This window comes from Silurus aristotelis, assembly GCF_946808225.1.
Source record: "Silurus aristotelis genome assembly, chromosome: 5".
In the NCBI taxonomy this organism is placed as follows: Eukaryota; Metazoa; Chordata; class Actinopteri; order Siluriformes; family Siluridae; genus Silurus; species Silurus aristotelis.
In genome coordinates, this window is record NC_139578.1 from 30685027 (window position 1) to 30707816 (window position 22790).

At 40.3% G+C, this 22790-nt stretch overlaps 3 protein-coding genes across 13 annotated transcripts in view; 1 reads left to right on the top strand and 2 right to left on the bottom strand.

The window, feature by feature from the left end:
* LOC310726774 (Fc receptor-like protein 5) overlaps positions 1 to 10156 on the bottom strand; it is a 40638-nt gene extending 30482 nt beyond the window's left edge. For 4 of the 10 annotated variants that reach the window (XM_083542636.1, XM_083542635.1, XM_083542643.1 and 1 more), the window contains exons 1-5: positions 10073 to 10143; positions 7235 to 7351; positions 7043 to 7078; positions 6227 to 6493; positions 5111 to 5395 (exon numbers count right to left, since the gene is read on the bottom strand). In XM_083542636.1, coding sequence (XP_083398762.1) covers positions 5111 to 5395; positions 6227 to 6493; positions 7043 to 7078; positions 7235 to 7265 — 619 coding nt within the window. In that variant the 5' untranslated portion in view covers positions 7266 to 7351; positions 10073 to 10143. Of the gene's footprint in view, positions 1 to 5110; positions 5396 to 6226; positions 6494 to 7042; positions 7079 to 7234; positions 7352 to 7710; positions 8876 to 10072 lie in introns of those variants that run through there. The other 6 variants (XM_083542642.1, XM_083542640.1, XM_083542641.1 and 3 more) reach the window with 6 other exon arrangements.
* LOC310726770 (Fc receptor-like protein 5) overlaps positions 1 to 22790 on the top strand; it is a 314771-nt gene that overhangs the window by 157241 nt on the left and 134740 nt on the right. The window lies entirely within an intron of this gene.
* LOC310726767 (sialoadhesin-like) overlaps positions 1 to 22790 on the bottom strand; it is a 185253-nt gene that overhangs the window by 962 nt on the left and 161501 nt on the right. Inside the window, exons 10-18 of the mRNA XM_083542624.1 lie at positions 21788 to 22063; positions 4379 to 4711; positions 3636 to 3911; positions 2226 to 2474; positions 1999 to 2115; positions 1041 to 1133; positions 867 to 917; positions 614 to 748; positions 14 to 69 (exon numbers count right to left, since the gene is read on the bottom strand). Coding sequence (XP_083398750.1) covers positions 14 to 69; positions 614 to 748; positions 867 to 917; positions 1041 to 1133; positions 1999 to 2115; positions 2226 to 2474; positions 3636 to 3911; positions 4379 to 4711; positions 21788 to 22063 — 1586 coding nt within the window. The remainder of the gene's footprint in view (positions 1 to 13; positions 70 to 613; positions 749 to 866; positions 918 to 1040; positions 1134 to 1998; positions 2116 to 2225; positions 2475 to 3635; positions 3912 to 4378; positions 4712 to 21787; positions 22064 to 22790) is intronic.

A 22790-nucleotide genomic window follows, 5' to 3' on the forward strand; every position in this document is an offset into this window, starting at 1 on the left:
AAATGAGAGTTACCTTCATGTTTTGATGCAACTCTGAGTAAACAGTTTCATCACCCACACTGGCCTTCTCTAGTTGGGAGCAAGAAGGAAATCATTAGTGACTGAAAAAACTAAAGTTTATCTACAGCACTGTTTAGTTTTTAAGTCGGATTAGCAAGGAGGTGTTCTAATGCACATTACATTATTGTTCCTAAATGAACAGCTTGTTTACAGGGACTTGTAAGGACAGCAGTTTCCGGTTTAATGTTACATAAGAATCTGCATTTCTCCCCCCAATCAATTTAGAAAAGGGAAAAGAGATGGTGGTGAGGCAACAACTTGCTTTTTATAATTTCCCAATTTGGAATGTATTTATAAGTAATGAGAAAAATGGCATATGATTAATTCATTAAAACATGCAGTGGCTAATATTGTTTGTGATATAAGGAGAATAAAACTCTTAGGAACAGCTGTTGTAGGAAAGTGAAAGCTCCACTACTTTACACTTATCCTACTGTGGACCTTTACTTTGTAACAGCACCAAAAAAAAAAGTGTTCTATTTATTACATCATCACATAAAACAAGAGAAGTGTGCAGATAATCGGGGATACAGAACAAATGTTACTCATTTACCTTTACCCTGTGCTCTCTTTTTCATGGGTTTTAGTTGAATCTCAGCGTAAGTCACATCGTTCATGCCGAGTTCAGCATCAGCACCTGCAGTAGCAGGTGCATAAGTGCCTTCGCTGCTCTCAGCTTCAGTTTCACCTGAACACAGTGCATTGTGTTAATCACTACAAGACATTTCTGTACTTTAATGTACAGCGATAATCTATAGTTAAGTTTCCTAATCCAAGAGCAAATGCCTGAAAAGAAATAATGCTACCTCCTTCACTCATATCTGCCTGATCCACAGTGGCATAAAGGTTTTCATTTTCTGCAGAAAACAGAGCAAAAGTTCAAAATACAATATCTGAAATGCTCATGAAGTAAGTTGCAATAAAAGTGAGATTTTCCTAAATAAATGGATTTAGAAATAGTCATTGAGACAGAGACTCACCAGCCTGAAGTGGATCGTGTCCAGACTGAGAGTCTTTATTTCCTGACCAGCTCTGATTCTGCTCTGATGTCTGATTGGATTTCTGCTGCTTTTCTGAATGAAAAAGAGAGACAGATTCTACATCTGAATGCCATGTAAATAGTAACACATTAAATTAGACAGAATATCAAATTTACATAAGGAACCGAAACAAATAATAATTATAGACAATTATTGCTAATAACAATAGAGAAAATAAAAGTCTGAAATGCATATACTGTAGTAAAGTCTAATTTTACAACTGAAATATAATGAAATTAATGATTCTTCTTCTTCTTCTTCTTCATTCGGCTGCTCCCATTAGGGGTCGCCACAGTGGATCATCCATCCCTATACCCCCCTGTCCTCTACATCTGCCTCTCTTAACCCAACTACCTGAATGTCCTCCTTCACCACATCCTTAAACCTCCTCCTTGGTCTTCCTCTTTTCCTCCTTCCTGGTGTCTCCATCTTCTGCATTCTCCTAATGATATACCCCATGACCCTCCTCTGCACATGTCCAAACCATCTCAATCTCGCCTCCCTCACCTTGTCTCCAAAACGTCCTACATGCGCTGTCCCTCTAATAAACTCGTTTCTAATCCTGCCAATGAAAATCTCAACATCTTCAGCTCTGCTACCTCCAGCTCCACCGCCGGTTTCTTTAATGCCATGAAATATGAAGACACAATACAACAAGATAATGAACGCATAGACTTTATTTTTAAACCAGGTTTAGTATGTCCCTGTGTTCATCATTAGTTACTGTACCCATTGTTTCCACCTTCCAATAAACTATAGAATTTTCAAATGGCTTGAGTTTGTCACACTTGAGTTTGTTTGTTCTTTGAGATAATTTTAAACAGCTGTAAATAAAACTTTACACAGTTTTTTGGGCATATAATAATACAATTAAATAATTCAAACATATAGTGTTTACCTTTCTTCATTTGATAGTACCACAGGATCATGAAGATCAACAAAGCAATGAACAAAAAGACCAAACTCAGTCCAACAGCCAGCCCTACTGTTTCACCAACGAATCCAGAACGAGAGACTAAGCAAAGAAAAAGAAGCAGTATTTAAGCTTTGAAACACTACAGAAAAACATTAACTGCATTATTAAGACCATAAAGGGATTGGATATAATTCAAATAAATTTCTCACGTCTGACTGAGATCCAGCTTCTCAGTGACTCTCCTCTCTCTGGGTGTTTACAGTGGTAGAAACCTTCATCTGACTTTGAGACTTTATGGATGATCATCTCTCCTGTAGTCTGCTTCTGGACGACTGATCCATCTTTATAGAAATCAGCTCGGAGGTTTGAGGGATTTGTGCTACGATATAAACAGTGTAGAGTCAGAGGATGTCCCTCAGTCACAGGATGGACAGATCTCTCCAGTATCACATCACCATCTAGAACACAGAAAATTAGCAATATAAACAAAGGTTACACTAATATATTTTTAACAGGTATATAACTGTATACAACTTATAATGTGCATTGGAATAAATTGATAATAAACAAATAAAGGATAGATAGATAGATAGATAGATAGATAGATAGATAGATAGATAGATAGATAGATAGATAGATAGATAGATAGATAGATAGATAGATAGATAGATAGATAGATAGATAGATAGATAGATCCAAATATAGAGAATAGAAACATGTTGATTACAGGCAGTAAATACAGTAAAGTATTAGTGAGACAGCAGTGTCCTAACAATCTGTCATAAAGGACTGTGCAGAGTTCAGTAGAGTGAATTAAAAGACGTTCGAAGACAAATGGCCTGTATCTCCCCCTAAATGGAAGCAAGTTAAACAATTTATGTCTAGGATTGGAGAAGTCCCTGATGATGACTTGTAGTAGTGAAGATGCCCAGTGGCAGACTGGACTAAGAGTAATATCTGATGTGCTTCTTCAGACTAGTGGATGTTGTACTAATGAACAGATGACAGCGAATGTGATCTGAAAATATTTCACAATTAATGATGAAATTAAAGCAGACTACAAACTGGGCTGTGTGAAAATATCAAGAGGATCAAAGAGGAGAAGCTTGAACATCTTTTAAAATACATGTAACTTATCTCCACCATCTATCTACATCTTCACTTATGAGTGAAGGTGAAACACACAGCAACTTGCATTTATTTTTATTGATGAAACTCATTGACATAAATCAGGTTGCCACCTTGCACTTTATAGTACAGATAAAATTCAAATATCATAACATTAGACATAAATGTACAGTGAATTAGCAGCACACAGCAGTAATTACCATAAACAGAGAGAAAACAAATGTTCTCTGATGTCCCTGATTAATTAATATTTAGAAAAGTTACTAATTGCATTATCTTTACCAGTGAAGTGAGTATCGGTAAGCTTGCAGTCAGTTTGGAAAACATGGCTTACACACATACCTACTCAGAATAACAGAATAATATTTATTAAGTAATGTACATGTAATGTTGAGTAATCCAATTCTTCTTGAACAGTTTTTTTAATTGTAAACTATTCATAGTTTGAATATTCTGTAATGAAACATTTCTCTTTCTCTTTATAGACTCACCATGAACTGTGATGTTGACAGGATTACTGTTTTCTCCAGATTCAGACTCACACCAGTAAACTCCAGTGTAGGATGTGGAGAGGAAGCTGATGTAACATGTAGATCCTGTAACTGATCCCCACTCTGAACAATCTAACACTCCTTCACTGTCTGTGTATCGTCTCACTGTCCATCCAGTAGAGTTACTCTGGTCCTCACAGCTCAGTGAGAGAGAGTCACGAGTAAAGTGTTGAGTTCTGCTGGGACTGATGATCAGAGACACTGGAGGAGATTCACCTTCAACACAGAAGAAACACAAATAAAAATATGTACAAATTTTAATGCAATGAGGATACAAGTAAAGGTGTAGACAGATTGATGATTATTAATTTGATAATCAAAGGCACAGTCCAGAACATGAGACATAACACACACAGGATTAACATGGAATAATCATCATCATAAAAGCTGCAATATTCGATATTTTTGAAGTTTGAAAATAGCAAAGACATAGGGAAAAACAGAGGATATGAAAACAAAGTGTGTAAGGTGAAAATGGGAATAGGTGCACGTGATCAGGAATCACATCAGTTCAATCCCATTGCATTGCTTATCATTTGTAACCAAGGGAGAAATTGATTCTTTAGTATTGGGGTTATTTTATAACTGTCATACATATTATAATACAATTATGTAAAGCTTATTTATTATATATCTATATCTCTTATAATATTTAAACAAATACAACATTTAATTTTCCTCACCAGAGATCCATAGAGGCTGTGGATTGCTGTACAGTATGTGACTGACTGGTTCTCCTCTCTCTCCTCTACACACATAAACTCCTGTGTGATGAAGAGCAGAAGGACTGAGAGTGTAGGAGCCTTCAGCTCCTCTGCTGCTGTCTGAGAGAAGCTCCACATACATGACATAGTCAGTATTTTTTATTTGAGTGACACCGTCTCTGTAGGGAACAACTGTGTACCAGCTGAATGTCCAGTCTGTAGAGGAGTCTGTAACCTCACAGCTTAGAGTCACTGAGTCTCCTTCAGTCAGCCAGTTCTGTGGAGATACACTCAGTACTGCCTGTAGTCTCTCTGTTACACAGGGAATATAAAGTTTTTATTTAGTGGAGTTAAATACACCTGACATTCTTAGATTGTATCATTGTTAAATACCTTTTAAATAATAATTATTTAACTGTGTGAGTTACTTAAACAACATATATTGTGTACACCTGTACATTACTAACAGAACTGTGTCTTTATACTTGTTGTACTGCCAGATGACACAAGAATAAAATATGCATAACGTGTATAAACATGGTTTAAGAACATATAAGAAACATTACAATTCTCTTGTATCTTTGATCTTATTTAAAAAAAAAAAAACCTTTTAAACATTATTGAACAAAAGGAACTTGTAATCATTAAGCAAATCTTTTATTCAAACTTCTCCTTATCCTGTTAAAAAACAAAAGGAAAATCACAAAATACCTTTTGCTTTAATCTTTACAGAATCACTGAGTCCTGTGTAGAAGTAGTCGTAGTTGTTATACATGTTGTAGACTGTCCTGCTTGCACGACACCGATACACTGGTTCTCCAGCATTATCAACTGTAATGCGGAGTGTGTTGGTAGCTACGGTGTTCACAAGTTGTGAATTTTTGTACCAGAAAAACTTCCATCCAGTCGTCCCCTGCAGCTCACATCTCAGAGTGATGGTGTCTCCAGTGTAGATGGAGCTTTCAGGATTAACTCTCACAGATGGTTGGGGTTTTGCTGTTGGTGTAAAAGGATGAAGGTCTCAGAGCTGCTTTTCACTTTACAACATAAGCAGTAGATTCACTGTGCTTTATCATGTGACCATGTCAGAATAAAATCTATTTAACATTTAATATTAAATCTGTTATACTTATTACAAATATACTGTCCTCCCTTTAACCTCTGCGAAGTTCGACAGAAAGTTTAAATCCATCTATTATAGAGACAAGAACTAATGATAATAAAAATAAACATTTTAATTAGTTTCATGACTACACATTGAAGTAATGCTATTGACATTACAAACATTGGCATATTGAAATGGATAAATAATCACTATATAAGTTACCCTACATGCAAATTCCTCTATGTAGCTCAGTAAGATCATTAGAACATGTCTAAAATAACTGTCTCATTCTCTATGGAACTGAAAATGTATGTTACTGTGGGTACCATGGTTTATGAGGCAGCACATTAAGTTATAACGGTGATTAAACTGACCAGGAATACATATATACCTTCCAGCCAATCAGATTTACGTACTCAGACTAACCATGTAGTTTAATAATACTGTACACATCCACTCTGAAGGACCAGTTACTGCATAATTAATAACATATTAGAATAAGTTCACTGTGAGATATCAGAGATTAATTTATAAGAAAAAATAATTAAAACAGAAATGAATCTGGTCTGCTGTTATAGTGAGTGTTTCTGGATTTTCTGTTTCCATACAATTATAAAGATCATTATAAAAGATTAGGAATGTGTTTATTTATCTTGTTATGACTGAGTGGTCTTTTTTTCACACACGCAAGCAGTTGGAAAAAAGCAAAAATCATGTCGTACCATTTGCTGTGATCTTGACAGGATGACTGTACACTGTGTAGTGGTTGCTTTTCCAGCGTGCTGCACACTGATACTCCGTTTCTCCTGCATCATTGAGGTTCACACTGAATCTGTTGGTATCCGTCACTACATTGCTCACAATCTGTTTATTTCTGTACCAGAAGAACTCCAGTCCTCTCAAATCGTGCAGGTCACAGCTCAGAGTGATGGTGTCTTTACTGTTGATGAGGCTCCAAGGAAATGATCTCACAGTTAGTGTGGGTTTTGCTGTTAATATAAAATAAAGGTGTCAGAGTTGATTTTTATTTTTCAACACAAGCAGTAGATTCACTGTGCTTTAACATATGATGATGTCAGAATAAAATAGATTTAGCATTGGGTACTAAATATTACAATTGTATGAATTCCAATAGTGTATATCTAGACATGTTTACATGTCTAGATATACACTATATGTCTACACACACACACACACACACACACACACACACACACACACACACACACACACACACACACACACACCAAGCCGACTAGTGTGTGCAAAACAGAGTTTCAAGGCTACATGAAAATATGTTCAAATGTTTTCGTGATAAAAGAAAAGAATAATCAAGATAATCAATATGCAATTAATATTTAAACCACATGAATTAATTATTATATCTTAACTGAAAATAATTATTGTAAATTTACCAAGAGCACAAAGTAAATGGTAATTAATAATGTATAATAAATCAAGAAATTTTACACAAACTTCTTAGTCCTAAAAAAAGTAAAAAGTCCAAAATATGAAGGATAAGTGATAAATAAAATCACCTTGAGCATGAGCCACTGGTAAAAGTGAAACCAACACTGAAAAAGGAACAGAAACACAGAACAGGATGTAAACATGAAAATGATTCAGTCTATTAATGGAAAATGCACATTGCATCAAAATCACAAGATTAATTTGTATTTCAGAAATCTAAACTACCATCTCTCAGGACACAAAGAAAACATTTTACTCACTGAGCATCACAGGGAGTGAACTGAGCTCCATCCTGTACCACTAATGACAGACTGACAGGGCAGTGGTGTGTTAATTTCTCAACACTTCCTGTGTGTTCTCCTTGTCATTTCACAATGCTAAAAACAAAGAAAAAATAAGCGTATTTAAAATGGAAAACTTTGCATGCACTCTTCCTTCCTCTTTCCAGAAAACCTTCAAACATTCGTTTTTTTACAAAACCAACACACAAGAAAGGGCAGTGATAGACATCCAGTAGATAAACCAATTTTCTATTGATTTTACCAGCTTTTTAAATGTAAGGTTTTACTGCACCAAGTGTAAAAATGAGAACAAAGTGCAAACAGAGGCTTTTGGAGCAGGATTTTCATGTCCCCAGTCTGAGGGGAGTATTTTACATTTGTTTCCAAGCATGTTGCATCATTTTTAAAATGCAGATGGCTGCACATTTTGCTTAACCTCAATACTGTTTAATTACCTGAGGTAGAGTTGAACAAGAGGAACTACAGACTCTGTTTCAAGAGAGCTGCTAGACTATAGGCTAGAATACATTGTGTTATGTAGCTCTATGTTGTTTTATGTAGCACCAAGGTTCTGGAGGAACGTTGTCTCGTTTCACTGTGTACTGCGTCAACAATAGAGGGTTGAAATGACAATGAAAGCTTCTTGACTTGACTTGAATCTTGATTGCTATTATGCAGTTACTCTTAACATTCACTAAATAGCAGACTAGTGTAATAACCTTAATAATAAATTAGCCTCTTTTATTTAATGTATTTAATTAATGTCCTGTTCCATTAAAATCTATGGTCACAAGCCAAGGCTGATTACTGAGTTCCTAGAAAAGGTATGGCCTACACAGATAGTATGATCATGATTATAATAAAATGGTGTGTTGTAGTTACACATGAAATTTAGATTTCTTTACTGAAGATAGCCAAGATCACAGTGACCTCCATAATTCTCAAACAGTGGAAGTTTGGCACTACCAGGTCTCCTCCAAGAACTGGATGCTCAGGCAAACTGAGAAATAAAAGGAGAAGGGCCTTAGTAAGAGTGCTGACCAAAAACCTGATGGTCACTCTAACTGATCTCCAGAGATGCTGTGTGTCAAGATGGGCAAAGTTCCAGAAGGACAACCATCACTGCAGCCCTCCACTGATCTGGACTTTGTGGCAGAGTGGCTAGACAGAAGCCTCCTCTTATTGCAAAACACATGACGGCCTGCTTGAAGATTGCAAAAACACACCTGAAGGACACTCAGACTCTAAGGAACAAGATTTCATGGTCCAAGGAATGCAAAATCTTTTGGTCTCAGTTCTAAATGCTATGTCTGGAGGAAATCAGGCACTGCTCCTCACATCCACAAAATTATAGTGGTGGCAGCATCATGTTTTTCTGCAGCAGGGACTAAGCAACTGTTCTGTTTGAGAAAACTGAATTGAGCATATTACAGAGATACCCTCAATAAAATTCACAGCGGTCAGGACCTCAGTCTGGACCAAAAGGTTCACTTTCCAACATGAGACTGTCCCTAAGCAGAAAGCCAAGACAACACAGGAGTGGTTTAGGGATGACTTTTTGTATGTCCTGTAGTAGCCCAGCCAAAGAGAGACCAGAAAATCGCTCCCCATTCCACCTGGCCAAGCTTGAGAGAATTTGGAAAAAAAGAATGGCAGTAATATAGACATATATACATACATATACATACATATATATATATATATATATATATATATATATATATATATATATATATATATATATATATATATATATATATATATATATATATAAAGAAATTGTTATTGCATCAAGCTTCACACCCCCTCTTCACTGCTGAACAGACTGATTTAAAAAAAGGGAAGCTGCATCACATCTGGTGTCTGCTCTCATACACATGTAAAACTGTATACGATTTGAAACTGTAGTCTACAATATTAATGATACTCTTAGTGCATGTCTCCTTTCCAGTCACTGACCACCATAAATATTATAGATAACCAGAATTGTACATTAATGCAGATGCTTAAATTTGACTTAAAGTTGATTTAAACACATGAAGTGAGTACAGAGCAGCAGGGGGTTGGTATAGTAACAGAGTTCAAGAGTTTGAAAGAGTTCAATGAGTGTAAGTGGAGCTGCAGTTGACCAGCATATCAACAGTTAAAGAGTGAAAAAAAGTTGTTGCTTTTGCATAAGTATCTTCACAACTCTTGCAGTTTTTCACAGCTGAATTTAAAAGTGTATAAAAATTAGAATAGACACTGCATTAAAATAGAAAAAAACACACCACAAACTGTTTCCACTCTGTGTGTTTACAGGAATAATGAGTGTTTGTTTGTACACAGTTATTGCTCTTTTCTTTAACACTGAGGTAAATAATGATTAGTGTTTATTCAAACGTGCTGTACATTAGTTTGGTATTAGTGTGTATTAGATTAAGCTTGCTGGACTGAGATATTTTACTGCACAGACCATAATAGTATCAAAAATGGAAATTAAGGTCATAAGGAATTTTGTCAGTGTGGCGATTTAATGCTATAATAGTTTTGTTAAAGCCTTACTATGCACAGAAAAGAGCACCAGAGTCACAAAGCAGCAAAAAAACATTTAATTTAGTCACAATCTCAATCGCAGTCATTTTCTTTAGCAGTGATCATGAGAGGTATCACTGAGCAGCAGATGACAGCAGGACACAGAAGATCAGTCACAGATCCAACAATACAGACTTATTTACACTCATTTTCACTTAACGCTCAGGGCATTCAGACTACAGACGAACATCATTATACCCCACCACTCTCTCTAATGAAGACACAAAGAGAACATTTACTCACAAAACATAACAGCGAGTGGACTGACTTCCATCCTGTACGTCTACTGTCTGACTGAGTGACAGAGCAGTGGTGTGTGTTAAAGCTATATCACTTCCTTTGTATCCACACACACACACACACACACACACAGAGGTCAAGTTGTTTCTGTTCCTGTTTTAAAAGTTATATTGCAAAATGACATTTTCATTTTGATTATTAAACGTGTAAATAAGATCATTTGCATTCAAGAATAAGACACTAAGTGTCAGTGCTGTAAATAGCCATCCATCCATCCATCCATCCATCCATCTTCTCCCGCTTATCCGATGCCGGGTCGCGGGGGCAGCAGTCTAAGCAAAGATGCCCAGACTTCCCTCTCCCTAGACACTTCTTCCAGCTCTTCCGGGGGGACACCAAGGCGTTCCCAGGCCAGCCGGGAGACATAGTCTCTCCAGCGTGTCCTAGGTCTTCCCCGGGGTCTCCTCCCAGTGGGACGCGCCCGGAACACCTTCCCAGGAAGGCGTCCAGGAGGCATCCGGAACAGATGCCCGAGCCACCTCAGCTGACCCCTCTCGATGTGGAGGAGCAGCGGATCTACTCCGAGCTCCTCCCGAGTGACTAAGCTTCTCACCCTATCTCTAAGGGATCGCCCAGCCACCCTGCGGAGGAAGCACATTTCGGCCGCCTGTATCCGGGATCTTGTCCTTTCGGTCATGACCCAGAGCTCATGACCATAGGTGAGAGTAGGAACGTAGATTGACCGGTAAATCGAAAGTTTCGCCTTGCGGCTCAGCTCCTTCTTCACCACGACAGACCGGTACATCGACCGCATTACTGCAGAAGCTGCACCGATCCGTCTGTCAATCTCCCGTTCCACCCTTCCCTCACTCGTGAACAAAACCCCAAGATACTTAAACTCCTCCACTTGCGGCAGGAACTCCCCACCAACCTGAAGTGGGCAAGCCACCCTTTTCCGACTGAGGACCATGGCCTCGGATTTGGAGGTGCTGATTCTCATCCCAGCCGCTTCACACTCGGCTGCAAACCGTCCCAGTGCATGCTGAAGGTCCTGGTCTGATGAAGCCAACACGACAACATCATCTGCAAAGAGCAAAGACGAAATCGTGTCGTCACCAAACCGGACACCCTCCGACCCCTGGCTGCGCCTAGAAATTCTGTCCATAAAAATTATGAACAGAACCGGTGACAAAGGGCAGCCCTGCCGGAGTCCAACATGCACCGGGAACAAGTCTGACTTACTGCCGGCAATGCGAACCAAGCTCCTGCTTCGGTCATACAGGGACCGGACAGCCCTTAGTAAAGGGCCCCCGACCCCATACTCCCGGAGCACCCTCCACAGGCCGCCCCGAGGGACACAGTCGAATGCCTTTTCCAAATCCACAAAGCACATGTGGACTGGTTGGGCAAACTCCCATGAACCCTCCAGCACCCTGTAGAGGGTATAGAGCTGGTCCAGTGTTCCACGGCCTGGACGAAAACCACATTGTTCCTCCTGAATCCGAGGTTCTACTATCGGCCGTATTCTCCTCTCCAGTACCCTGGCATAGACTTTCCCAGGTAGGCTGAGAAGTGTGATCCCCCTATAGTTGGAACACACCCTCCGGTCCCCCTTCTTAAAAAGAGGGACCACCACCCCGGTCTGCCATTCCAGAGGCACTGTCCCCGACCGCCACGCGATGCTGCAGAGGCGTGTCAGCCAAGACAGCCCCACAACATCCAGAGACTTGAGGTACTCAGGGCGGATCTCATCCACCCCCGGTGCCCTGCCACCGAGGAGTTTCTTTACTACCTCGGTGACTTCAGCTTGGGTGATGGACGAGTCCGCCTCTGAGCCCTCAGCCTCTGCTTCCTCAATGGAAGACGTGACGGCGGGATTGAGGAGATCCTCGAAGTATTCCTTCCACCGTCCAACGACATCCCCAGTTGAGGTCAACAGCTCCCCACCTCTACTGTAAACAGCATTGGTGGGGCACTGCTTTCCCCTCCTGAGGCGCCGGACGGTTTGCCAGAATCTCTTCGAGGCCAGCCGATAGTCCTTCTCCATGGCCTCACCGAGCTCCTCCCAGGCCCGAGTTTTTGCCTCGATAACCACCCGGGCTGCAGTTCGCTTGGCCTGCCGGTACCCGTCAGCTGCCTCAGGAGTCCCACAAGCCAACCAGGCCAGGTAGGACTCCTTCTTCAGCTTGACGGCATCCCTTACTTCCGGTTTCCACCACCGGGTTCGGGGATTGCCGCCTCGACAGGCACCGGAGACCTTACTGCCACAGCTCCGAGCGGCCGCTTCGACAATGGAGGTGGAGAACATGGTCCACTCGGACTCAATATCTCCGGCCTCCCTCGGGATCTGGTCAAAGCTCTGCCGGAGGTGGGAGTTGAAGATCTCTCTGACAGGAGGCTCGGCCAAACGTTCCCAGCAGACCCTCACAGTACGCTTGGGTCTGCCGAGTCTGTCCAGCTTCCTCCCCCGCCATCGGATCCAACTCACCACCAGGTGGTGATCAGTTGACAGCTCCGCCCCTCTCTTTACCCGAGTGTCCAAGACATACGGCCGCAGGTCAGATGAAACGACCACAAAGTCGATCATCGACCTGCGGCCTAGGGTGTCCTGGTGCCACGTGTACTGATGGACACCCTTATGCTTGAACATGGTGTTCGTTATGGACAAACTGTAACTAGCACAGAAGTCCAATAACTGAACACCGCTCGGGTTCAGATCAGGGGGGCCGTTCCTCCCAATCACGCCCCTCCAGGTGTCACTGTCGCTGCCCACGTGTGCATTGAAGTCTCCTAGTAGAACGACGGAGTCCCCAGTCGGAGCACTGTCCAGCACCCCTCCCAGAGACCCCAAGAAGGCCGGGTACTCTATACTGCCGTTTGGCCCGTAGGCACACACGACAGTGAGAGACCTATCCCCGACCCGTAGGCGCAGGGAAACGACCCTCTCGTTCACCGGGGTAAACTCCAACACATGGCGGCTGAGCTGGGGGGCTATAAGCAAACCCACACCAGCCCGACGCCTTTCACCATGGGCAGCTCCAGAGTTGTAAAGTGTAAATAGCCATAATATCTAAATGTCTATTATATGCTCACTGTACACTTACACCTGCTCATGCAGCAATCCAATCAGCCAATCATGTGGTAGCAGTAGAATGTAAAAAGTACCTTGTGGTGGGGGAGGTGGTAGCTCAGTGGTTAAGGCTCTGGGTAAGGTCAGGGGTTCAAGAGGAGTGAAGCTGCCACTCTATGGGCCCTTGAGCAAGGCTCTTAACCCACCGTGTTCTAAGGATGCTGTAACAAGGCTTACCATGTGCTGTTAAGTACATGTGATAAATATAAATCAACTTTCTTTCTATTATTTATGGTATTTTAGCAATCTCTCCTGATTTTCACCTTAATGATGAGAGAGGTCATTGGAAAATCGCCAGACTGATTTCAAGATATGCTTCAGTAATTTAAAATGTGGTGGCCATTTAATATGTGGTGTGATATTCAAAGATGGTGCTTCTGAGTTCAGGTGCAGCGGAGATGACTGGTCGAACCAGCGGCTCCTACGGATGCAAAGATCCTTCTCGGTTCTACGGCAGACAGTTTACCCCCTTCGGTCTGACAGAGCTCGAGCCTCCCACACCCAATCACACTCTCACACACTTTTACCCCTCCTTCTCCGCTACCCACACCGATTTTCATAAATAAACACCACAAGTGAATTTCCGATTCTCATGTAAGGTGTTCTACCCATCGCAGAAGCGAGTCGCTGGACACTTCCTCTCACTTTTTCCATGCATCACTGCATTTAAATAGAAAATAAACCACAACCACAAACTGGTCTCTGATCTCAGGCCTCTATTAATAATACTCTATTAGAAATGTTTTTTTCTTTCTGCAGTTACATGTGCTGAGCATTGGTATTATTATAATTCTAACAATAATGAAAAAGTAGGCCATAAAATATTTTCGCATCAAGTCTATTTAATGCTATGATGCTATTTTTTTTAACCAAGTAAACAAAGTCTTACCTCATGTGGCTGAAAACAATTCAGTAAGTCAGAAACAAGACTTCCATTTATGAAAATACAAATACTATTCAGCCTTTTTTATGTAGCAGATCAAACGATCATAAAGAGGTGGCAACTGAGCAGCAGATGACAGCAGATACAGATACTAACAATACAGACACTCTTACCTGTTAAACCATCAGAGTTCCTGAGAGAAGTTACATATCAAACTCAACACTTCTCATACCAGTCCAAAATGAATCCAAATTAGGTTTCTTAATGAGGGGCTTAATAACTGCCAACCTGAGGGGTTTAGTCAAGTCAAGTTGATTTCTATAGCACTTTTCACAACAGACATTGTCTCAAAGCAGCTTTACAGAAATCAACAGTCAAGGTGAATGGTGTGTATTTATCCCTGATGAGCAGCCATGGCGACTGTGGCAAGGAAAAACTCCCTTAGATGTTATGAGGAAGAAACCTTGAGAGGAACCGGACTCAAAAGGAGAACCCATCCTCATTTGGGTGACATCAAGAGTGAGATTATAGAATTTATACAATACAGAACACTGGAGAGTGAGAACTAACATGAGCACTGAAATGTAAGATTATAAGTAATGTTCTTTCTACAGCCTTATACAGTCATTGTGGTTATAAAACTAGGAGCTACTGAGCAACTCATAAAATAGCTCAACATTTGTGATCATCACAGATCCAACACCAGCTTCTCCTGTCCTATACATGTAAAGCAGTGTAGTTGTGGAGTTTTAGGTACTATTGGATCAGGAGATGCTGTCAAAGGTTGGACCTCCAAAATTGTTTCTTTAATACTTTAATACATAAAATCCTCACTACTAAACGGTGAGGGAACATGCTTCTCGTTCTCTTGGGGGCATGCGTATGACTCTTATACTTTGGTGCAGGTGTTTTTTCTCTAACCTTTTTTAATTGGATGCGGGCAACGGTGTCTAATGTGCTAGTGAGAATAGAACCTATGTTGTTAGCCATTTCATCAAGATTATTAGCATTTAGGGGTTTAGTGAGAATTTGCATTTAGGGTTTTGCTTTTGTCAGAATCATGTAAGAAAGTGCTTAAAGCTTTGAAAAGAATTTTTTTTTTTTATCTAAAATGTTGTACAGATAAAACCTGAAATATATCAGATGATTTATAGTACATACACACATACAGTACATTCATACACACTCATTCATACCTAATTCAGTCATTCAGTGAAGCCACTCCACCTTCCTGACTGTTTTTAAAAAGTGGAAGAGATCCACATATAGAGAACATGTTCAACTCCATTCAGCTCAGGATCAAATCAAGAACTCTGAGATGGTGAAACAACATGCTGAACCACAATGCGCTCTTTATAACACCAGTCTAATTAATTATTTACCTTCCATACATCCCTAAATATAAACGCATATATTTTCTTAGAAAGAGGAAAAACTCCATGTATAATGCTGCTGCATTGTGATGTTGGGATCCAGGTTCTTGTACTCTCGCTCAGTAAAGTGGCACCTTTATAGAACTGTTTTGAGTTTGATCTTAACTTTCATAGATTGATTTTGAAACTGATGAGAAAATATTTGTGTACATAAAACACACTAAAGTGAACTAATTAAACCTGAACATGAGTGACTAGTTAAATGATTTTGAATGGAAAGTGAGTTAAGCCATTGAGTACCCAGTACATACCTTAGTAGGTAAGCAAATATAGAGTAGGATACTACTAATTCCAATGTCTGAGTTATAGAAGTTCTCAGGAAATTGGAATCCAAGCAAATTCAAGAGACGGTTCTGTTCATCCAAACCTTTAAAAATTCTGCACAGCTGTAAAATTGAAATCAGCCAAACATACTGCTGACCTGAACTGAACAGTCCACTCCAAAATTGTAGATAAAATAGTTCCCAGCTGTCTCTCTGATCAGTCCAGATGCTGCACCCATTCACTCCTGCAATATCTGTTCAACCACTTTTCTCATTTTCAGATGTTGGGCTCCACAGAACTGATCCTAGTCCTGAACATCTGTAGTTTACAAATATCTCCAGGGGGATTCCAATATTGTCCAATATACATGCAAGTTCTCAGAACAGATACATAATTTTCTACATCATCCAAGCTTGGATCATAGCAAGTTAACAGCAGAGCATTGAAGCAAAAGCAGAGACAAAAACGATAAAAAAAATCAACTGAATAAACTTTTTTTAGATCTCTGTTTGATGGCTTTTGCTTCATTAGTGTAGACAGACACATGGCTCACTGCAGAAAGAGAAGATAAATATGGTTGCTCATATATTGTTAGACATTCTGACTTTGCCATTGATTATTGTATAGCAATGAGGTCTTCCATGATTTGTGTACATGGATAAAAAAAAGTCAAAGAAAATATGATTAATGTTTTTGTAGGTCAATTTGCTTGTGGACAAAGTTGAACCAATGCACATTTAAACATGTTTCTTTACTTCATGGTGTGTGGACTTTAAAACTTTATGAATGTGATGATATTCACCTTCATGTTTAGATGTAGCTCTGAGTATACTGTATCACATGCACTGCTTTTCTCTAGTTGGGAGAAAGAAACAAATCCATGAATAATTTCCTAAAGAAAACTACACCTTATTAACATAGACATGATTAAAATTATTAAACATGATTTAAAAACGTAATTAAAACAAATATGATTAGCAAGAAGGTGTTTTGAGGTTTATTTTTAGACATTTTATATATATATATATATATAGAGAGAGAGAGAGAGAGAGAGAGAGAGAGAGAGAGTGATGTTGGCATCACGTCCCGTTCACAAAAACAGGCCAGCGCTCCGAACACGACAGCCAGGCAGGTGCTGAATGGATAGTGCCATAGGAGCACATACAGAAGGTGGTTCCAATAGTAAAGGAACATATGGAAGAGGCGCAGGCTGAGCAGCGAAGAGTATACAACTGAACGGCTCGGCTGAGAGAATTTAACCAGGCCGATCGAGAGCTCCTGTTGGTCCCGAGCTCAACCTGCAAGTTCTTAGCCCGCTGGCAGAGCCCATTCACAGTTGTCGCGAAAGTCGGCCCAGTGAACCACCGCCTGCAAGATCCGGGTAAGAGGAAAAATGCACACGTCTATCACGCTAATCTCTTGAAAAAATGGGTTAAGACTAACCCGGCGCTGTCAGCCCCCTGCATATCCCCCACAGATCCGATAAAGTGTGCCTTGGTCAAGAAGGGGGAGGAGCTAATCCCAGCGCAGCAACAGGACTTGACGGAACTCGTGGGCCAGTTTACGGACGTGTTCTCTGCGACTCCAGGTGAAGGACCAGATTAAAACACCACCAGGGGTGATAATTCGTCAACGTCCCTACAGGGTCCCAGAGGCCCGCCACCGTGCTATCGAAGAGGAGATGGAGAAGATGCTGCACGATGGGATAATTAAGCACTCGGCCAGCACATGGTCCAGCCCTATAGTGTTGGTGCCAAAGCCGTATGGGAGATTTAGGCTCAGCAATGACTTCTGTAAGATCAACCAGATCTCAGAGTTTAACAGCTACGTGCTTCCCAGAGTGGACGATCTGGTTAAAGGGCTGGGAAGGGCCAGATTTATTTCCACCTTGGACCTGACGAAGGGGTACTGGCAGGTAGCGCTGGCCCCGAAGGCCAGGGCTAAAACAGTTTTCAGCAGGGCTAACGGTCACTGGCAGTAACGGTTCTTCCTGTTTGGCCTTTATGAAGCACCAGCCACCTTCCAGAGGCTCACGGATATAGTCCTGCAGCTGCAACGGCACTTTGCAGCTGCCTCCCTGGACAATGTGGTCATACATTCTAGAACATAGGCATAGATACCTTCATCTACGAACCGCTGGGAGAGCTCAGGAAAGCCCATGGAAATGCCACTTGCGTCTGACCAAAGCACAGTGCCTGGAATACCATATCGGCAGGGGCCCTTTGAAGCCGCAAGAAAAAAAGATAGAGGTGGTGAAGGCATATGCTTGTCCCACATCAAAGATACAGGTACGTGCTTTCTTATGGTTGGCAAGCTATTATAGGAGGTTCGTCCCTAACTTCTCCTCCCTAGCATCCCCCCTTTTGGATCTTATGAAGATGGGACAACCTGAGTGGGTCCAGTGGTTGGAGAGAGCAGGAGCAGGCATTTCAGGCGCTGAAGAAGGCATTAACCAGCGAGCTGATGCTGGGAAACCCTGACTTCAGTTTGCCGTTCGTGGTTCACACAGACGTGTCGGAAACCGGACTGTGAGTCAAGTCAAGTTTATTTGTATAGCGCTTTTCACAACAGACATTGTCTCAAAGCAGCTTTACACAAATCAACAGTTAAGGTGAATGGAGCCGTCCTCTTGCAAAGCTTCGACGGGGAAGAACACCCGGTGCTGTACGTCAGCAGGAAGCCGACGGCAGCAGAACAAAGGAACGCTGAGGTGGAGCCAGAAGCCCTGGCCATCAAATGGGCGACGGAAGAACTATGCTACTACCTAGAGGGCCGACAATTCACCCTGGTAACGGATCATGCTCCTCTTCAGTTCATGGTAAAAGCTAAAAATTGCAATGCCAGAATAACTCGCTTGTTTTTTTCGATACAGGACTTCTCGTTCCAGGTACAGCACAGGCTGGAAGCATGAACGGCAATGCAGACGCTCTCACAAAGGCATGGACTTGGGGCTCAATCTCTGCTGGCAGTAGGTTAGGGGCTGAGGGGGATGGATACTGTGACATTGGCATCACGTCCCTTTTACAAAAACAGGCAGGCGCTCCGAACATGACAGCCAGCTTTAAGACGCCCCCTATATGAACAAACTAGCTGCATGCATTGCTCAGATGCGATTTTGGCTCATTCTTCTACACAAACAGTCGTCAAATCTTGAAGGATCTGTGGTCTCTTTTATGAACTCTGATCTTTAGTTTTTTCTATAGATATTTTTATGGGATCTAATCAGGTGATTGGTGGGACTATTTTAACAGCTTCATTTTCTTTCTCTGAAACCAATTGAGAGTTTCCTTGGCTGTGTGTTCGGGATGATTGTCTTGCTGAAATGTAGACCCTTGTTTCATCTTCATCATCCTGGTAGATGGCAGAGAATTTTATCAGTACATTTTTCCATTAATTTCTTTTTCAATTATATGAAGTTTGCCAGTATTGTATGCTGAAATGCTGTATGCTTTGGAGTGATGTGCAGTGCCATTTGTCCTCCAAACATGGTGTGTATTAAGGCATCCAAAGTGTTAAACTTTCCAAGAAAAGCTGAACATCATGAGGAAAGGTCAGCCCAAACAGTTGTTAAGCTCATCATTGTTTAACCATTTATACATTGGTGTTCTCTTCTCACAAACAAAACCAAGAACAACCAAAAAATTTATTTCCTTAATTTCAAATCGTAAGGAAAACTGTACTGCAAAAAATACAGGGTAACCAGGGGTAATTTTATGAGGTTGATATTGATGCTTCGTGTTTAATTGTGTTCATTGGATTTTTTGCTTTAGTGATATTCATTTTCACTATGAGATTTCTGTCTGTGATGCAGAGCTCTGTTATACTGCGTTTCTCTATAATATTGATAGTTTCTATAGACATGGCATCATGATGGTATTGAGAGGTGAATTGATTCAGGTAGGACACCGAAGAAGGCCTTACGGGTGACATGTATGGCTCACTACTGCAAACTATTATAAGTAAACAAAAACTCCATTACTTAACATTACACTGTTGCTGACTTTTTCTCTTGTAACAGCACTATGGAGTGATTTCATTACATTGTGACATTAAAACATTGTGCAGGTTGTCTATGATACATAAGAAATGTTTATTATTTAGCTCTACCTTGTGTTCTCTTCTCTTGTTCCATTGGTTTTAGTTGTATCTCAGCATACATCACATCATTAAGTTCAGCATCTGCAGTAGCAGAGAACAAAATCATCTCAATGAATTGTATCCATGTGCATAAAAAATTACATTTTATAAAAATTACTTTTTGTGCAATTAGAAACACTAAAATGTGTCCTGTCTGCCTGCTTTTTCTTTGTGAACTGTGAGTAAGTGGCTTCTCTGCTCTCAGCTGCAACTTCACCTTGCAAAGTTGCAAATGCAAAAGAAAATGCTCTGACTATGTTCTGATATTCGATTGGATTTCTGAATCTTTCCAATAGAGGAAGACAGATTCTACTGTACATCCAATTCTACATCTATAAATACAAGGTGGTATTAAAAAAAATTCAAGACTAATGGTGCCTTTCTGATCACATGCGTTCCCACATCTGCAAGTTTTTTATGGACAGCAAGTTAAAACAAAGAGAAAATGTGAGAATCTGCCACAAAGATCAGGCAGACCTTCAACGAGCTCAACCTCCGAAAATGTTAAAGCCATTTGGCATCTTGTGCATGATAATCATCGGAGAACAATTCACATGATTTCACTTCTGCACCAACCCTACTCGCCAGATTTGTCTCCTGAGGAATTCACCCTCTTCCCCAAGCTGAAGATCCAGCTCAAAGGTCACTGTGTTCGCACCGTTGTGGAGATCCAGTACGAATCACAGAAAGTGCTTAAGGTGCTTCAAAAAGAAGACTTCCAGGACACATTCCCAAAAATTCCTAAAAACCTTTTGATACCACCTCGTATTAATGGATACACTTTATTTTAAACTGATCACAGTGTAAACAGAAATACTACACAAGATAAAACATACAATAGAAAAATCTTATATTTTTTATATGATATATATATATGCTAACCTTTATTTATTTTGTAGTACCACAGCAGGACCATTAAGATCAGTAAAACAATGACCAAAAACACCAAACTCAATCCCACAGCCACTCCTACTGTTTCACCTTTGGATAGAGAACCTGAGCCTGGGGAAAGTAAGAGGCCAGAATTTAAGCTTTTAAACACTTCACATATAAAATTCATCATTTAAAGACAGTAAAAATCTTAATTGAAAATGAAATGATTTCTCACGTCTGACTGAGATCCAGCTTTTCGGTGACTCTCCTCTCTCTGGGTGTTTACAGTGGTAGAAACCTTCATCTGATTTTGAGACTTTATGGATGATCATCTCTCCTGTAGTCTGGTTCTGGACGACTGATCCATCTTTATAGAAATCAGCTCGGAGGTTTGAGGGATTTGTGTTACGATATAAACAGAGTAAAGTCAGAGGATGTCCCTCAGTCACAGGATGGACAGAACTCTCCAGGATCACATCACCTTCTATCACACAGAAAACCACATATACAATATAAATCGATTTTATCCCTAGTTAATCTGTATAACTAAAAGACAAGGAATTATGGAGGCATTAGAACTGATATCATGCTCATTCTTTGACATTTAAACAAAACTTTATAATAAAGTATTTTACTTAAGCGTAAAACACACACACACACACACACACACACACACACACACACACACACACACACACACACACACAGTCTATAAACAGCATGTTAAATTTATTTTTAATAATAAATCTCATCGATATTATTCAGGTTGATTCCAGCACCCTACTATTTTTTTTACAGACACATTTTACATTTCAGAGCATATTAAACATACCATATATGCACAGTGTTATTACACTTATTACCTGTAAATGTAAGTATGTATGTGTACTTGCACTACAAAATGGCATACACACATTCATACTCTTGGTGTTCTAAATATTCAATAATGAAACATTTCTCTTTCTCTTTAACAGTAAACACACTACATGAAGACTCACCATGAACTGTGATATTGACAGGATTACTGCTTTCTCCAGATTCAGACTCACACCAGTAAACTCCAGTGTAGGATGTGGAGAGGAAGCTGATGTTACATGTAGATCCTGTAACTGATCTCCACTGTGAACAATCTAACACTCCTTCACTGTCTGTGTATCGTCTCACTGTCCATCCAGTAGAGTTACTCTGGTCCTCACAGCTCAGTGAGAGAGAGTCACGAGTAAAGTGTTGAGTTCTGCTGGGACTGATGATCAGTGACACTGGAGGAGATTCACCTTAAACACAGAAACATGTTAATAAAATGTTGTACAATTAGTCATACAATGAGGATACAAGTGTGCAAGTGATGTGTGTTCGAAATATGGTTTTATTAATCTAGTAAAAGACAGGGATGCTTAATGTGGAATAATTTATAATCATAAAAGCTGCAAAAAGCAAAGCTTAAACACCATTAAAACTGAGTTAGGAAAGCAGGAAAGTTGTGGAATTGTATAAAAGGCACAAAACAATTACCATAGACAGATGCAAAGTGTACAAATACAATCAGTGATTAAGATGAAACTAAGAATAACTGCACTTGATCAGGAAAAATCTTACACAAAAGGTATATAGAGACTAGAAACAGAAACTCGAAAACAACCATATGACATCAATATAATGACACAAGAACGTAAAGACAATGAACCAACAAGAACTAATGTTAAAGGAATAACTTAAATACACAGAGGAGCAATGAGCAGTTGGAAAACTTTAGGACACAGGTAGGGTCTAGGGGAACGGAAGAAGGGAATAGGGACTAGAGGCCCAGTCAAAGCACCCAAACCCCCCCCCAGATCTTGAAGGCACTGAATATAGCATGGAACACTGTCAAAACCACCATCAATAAGTGGAGAAAAACCAGGACATTGCAAAGACCAGGATGGCCATCCAAAGTTGATGAGAGAATAAGAAGAAAAATCTTAAGGGAAGTTACCAAGAGGCCAAAAGCAACACTGAAGGAAC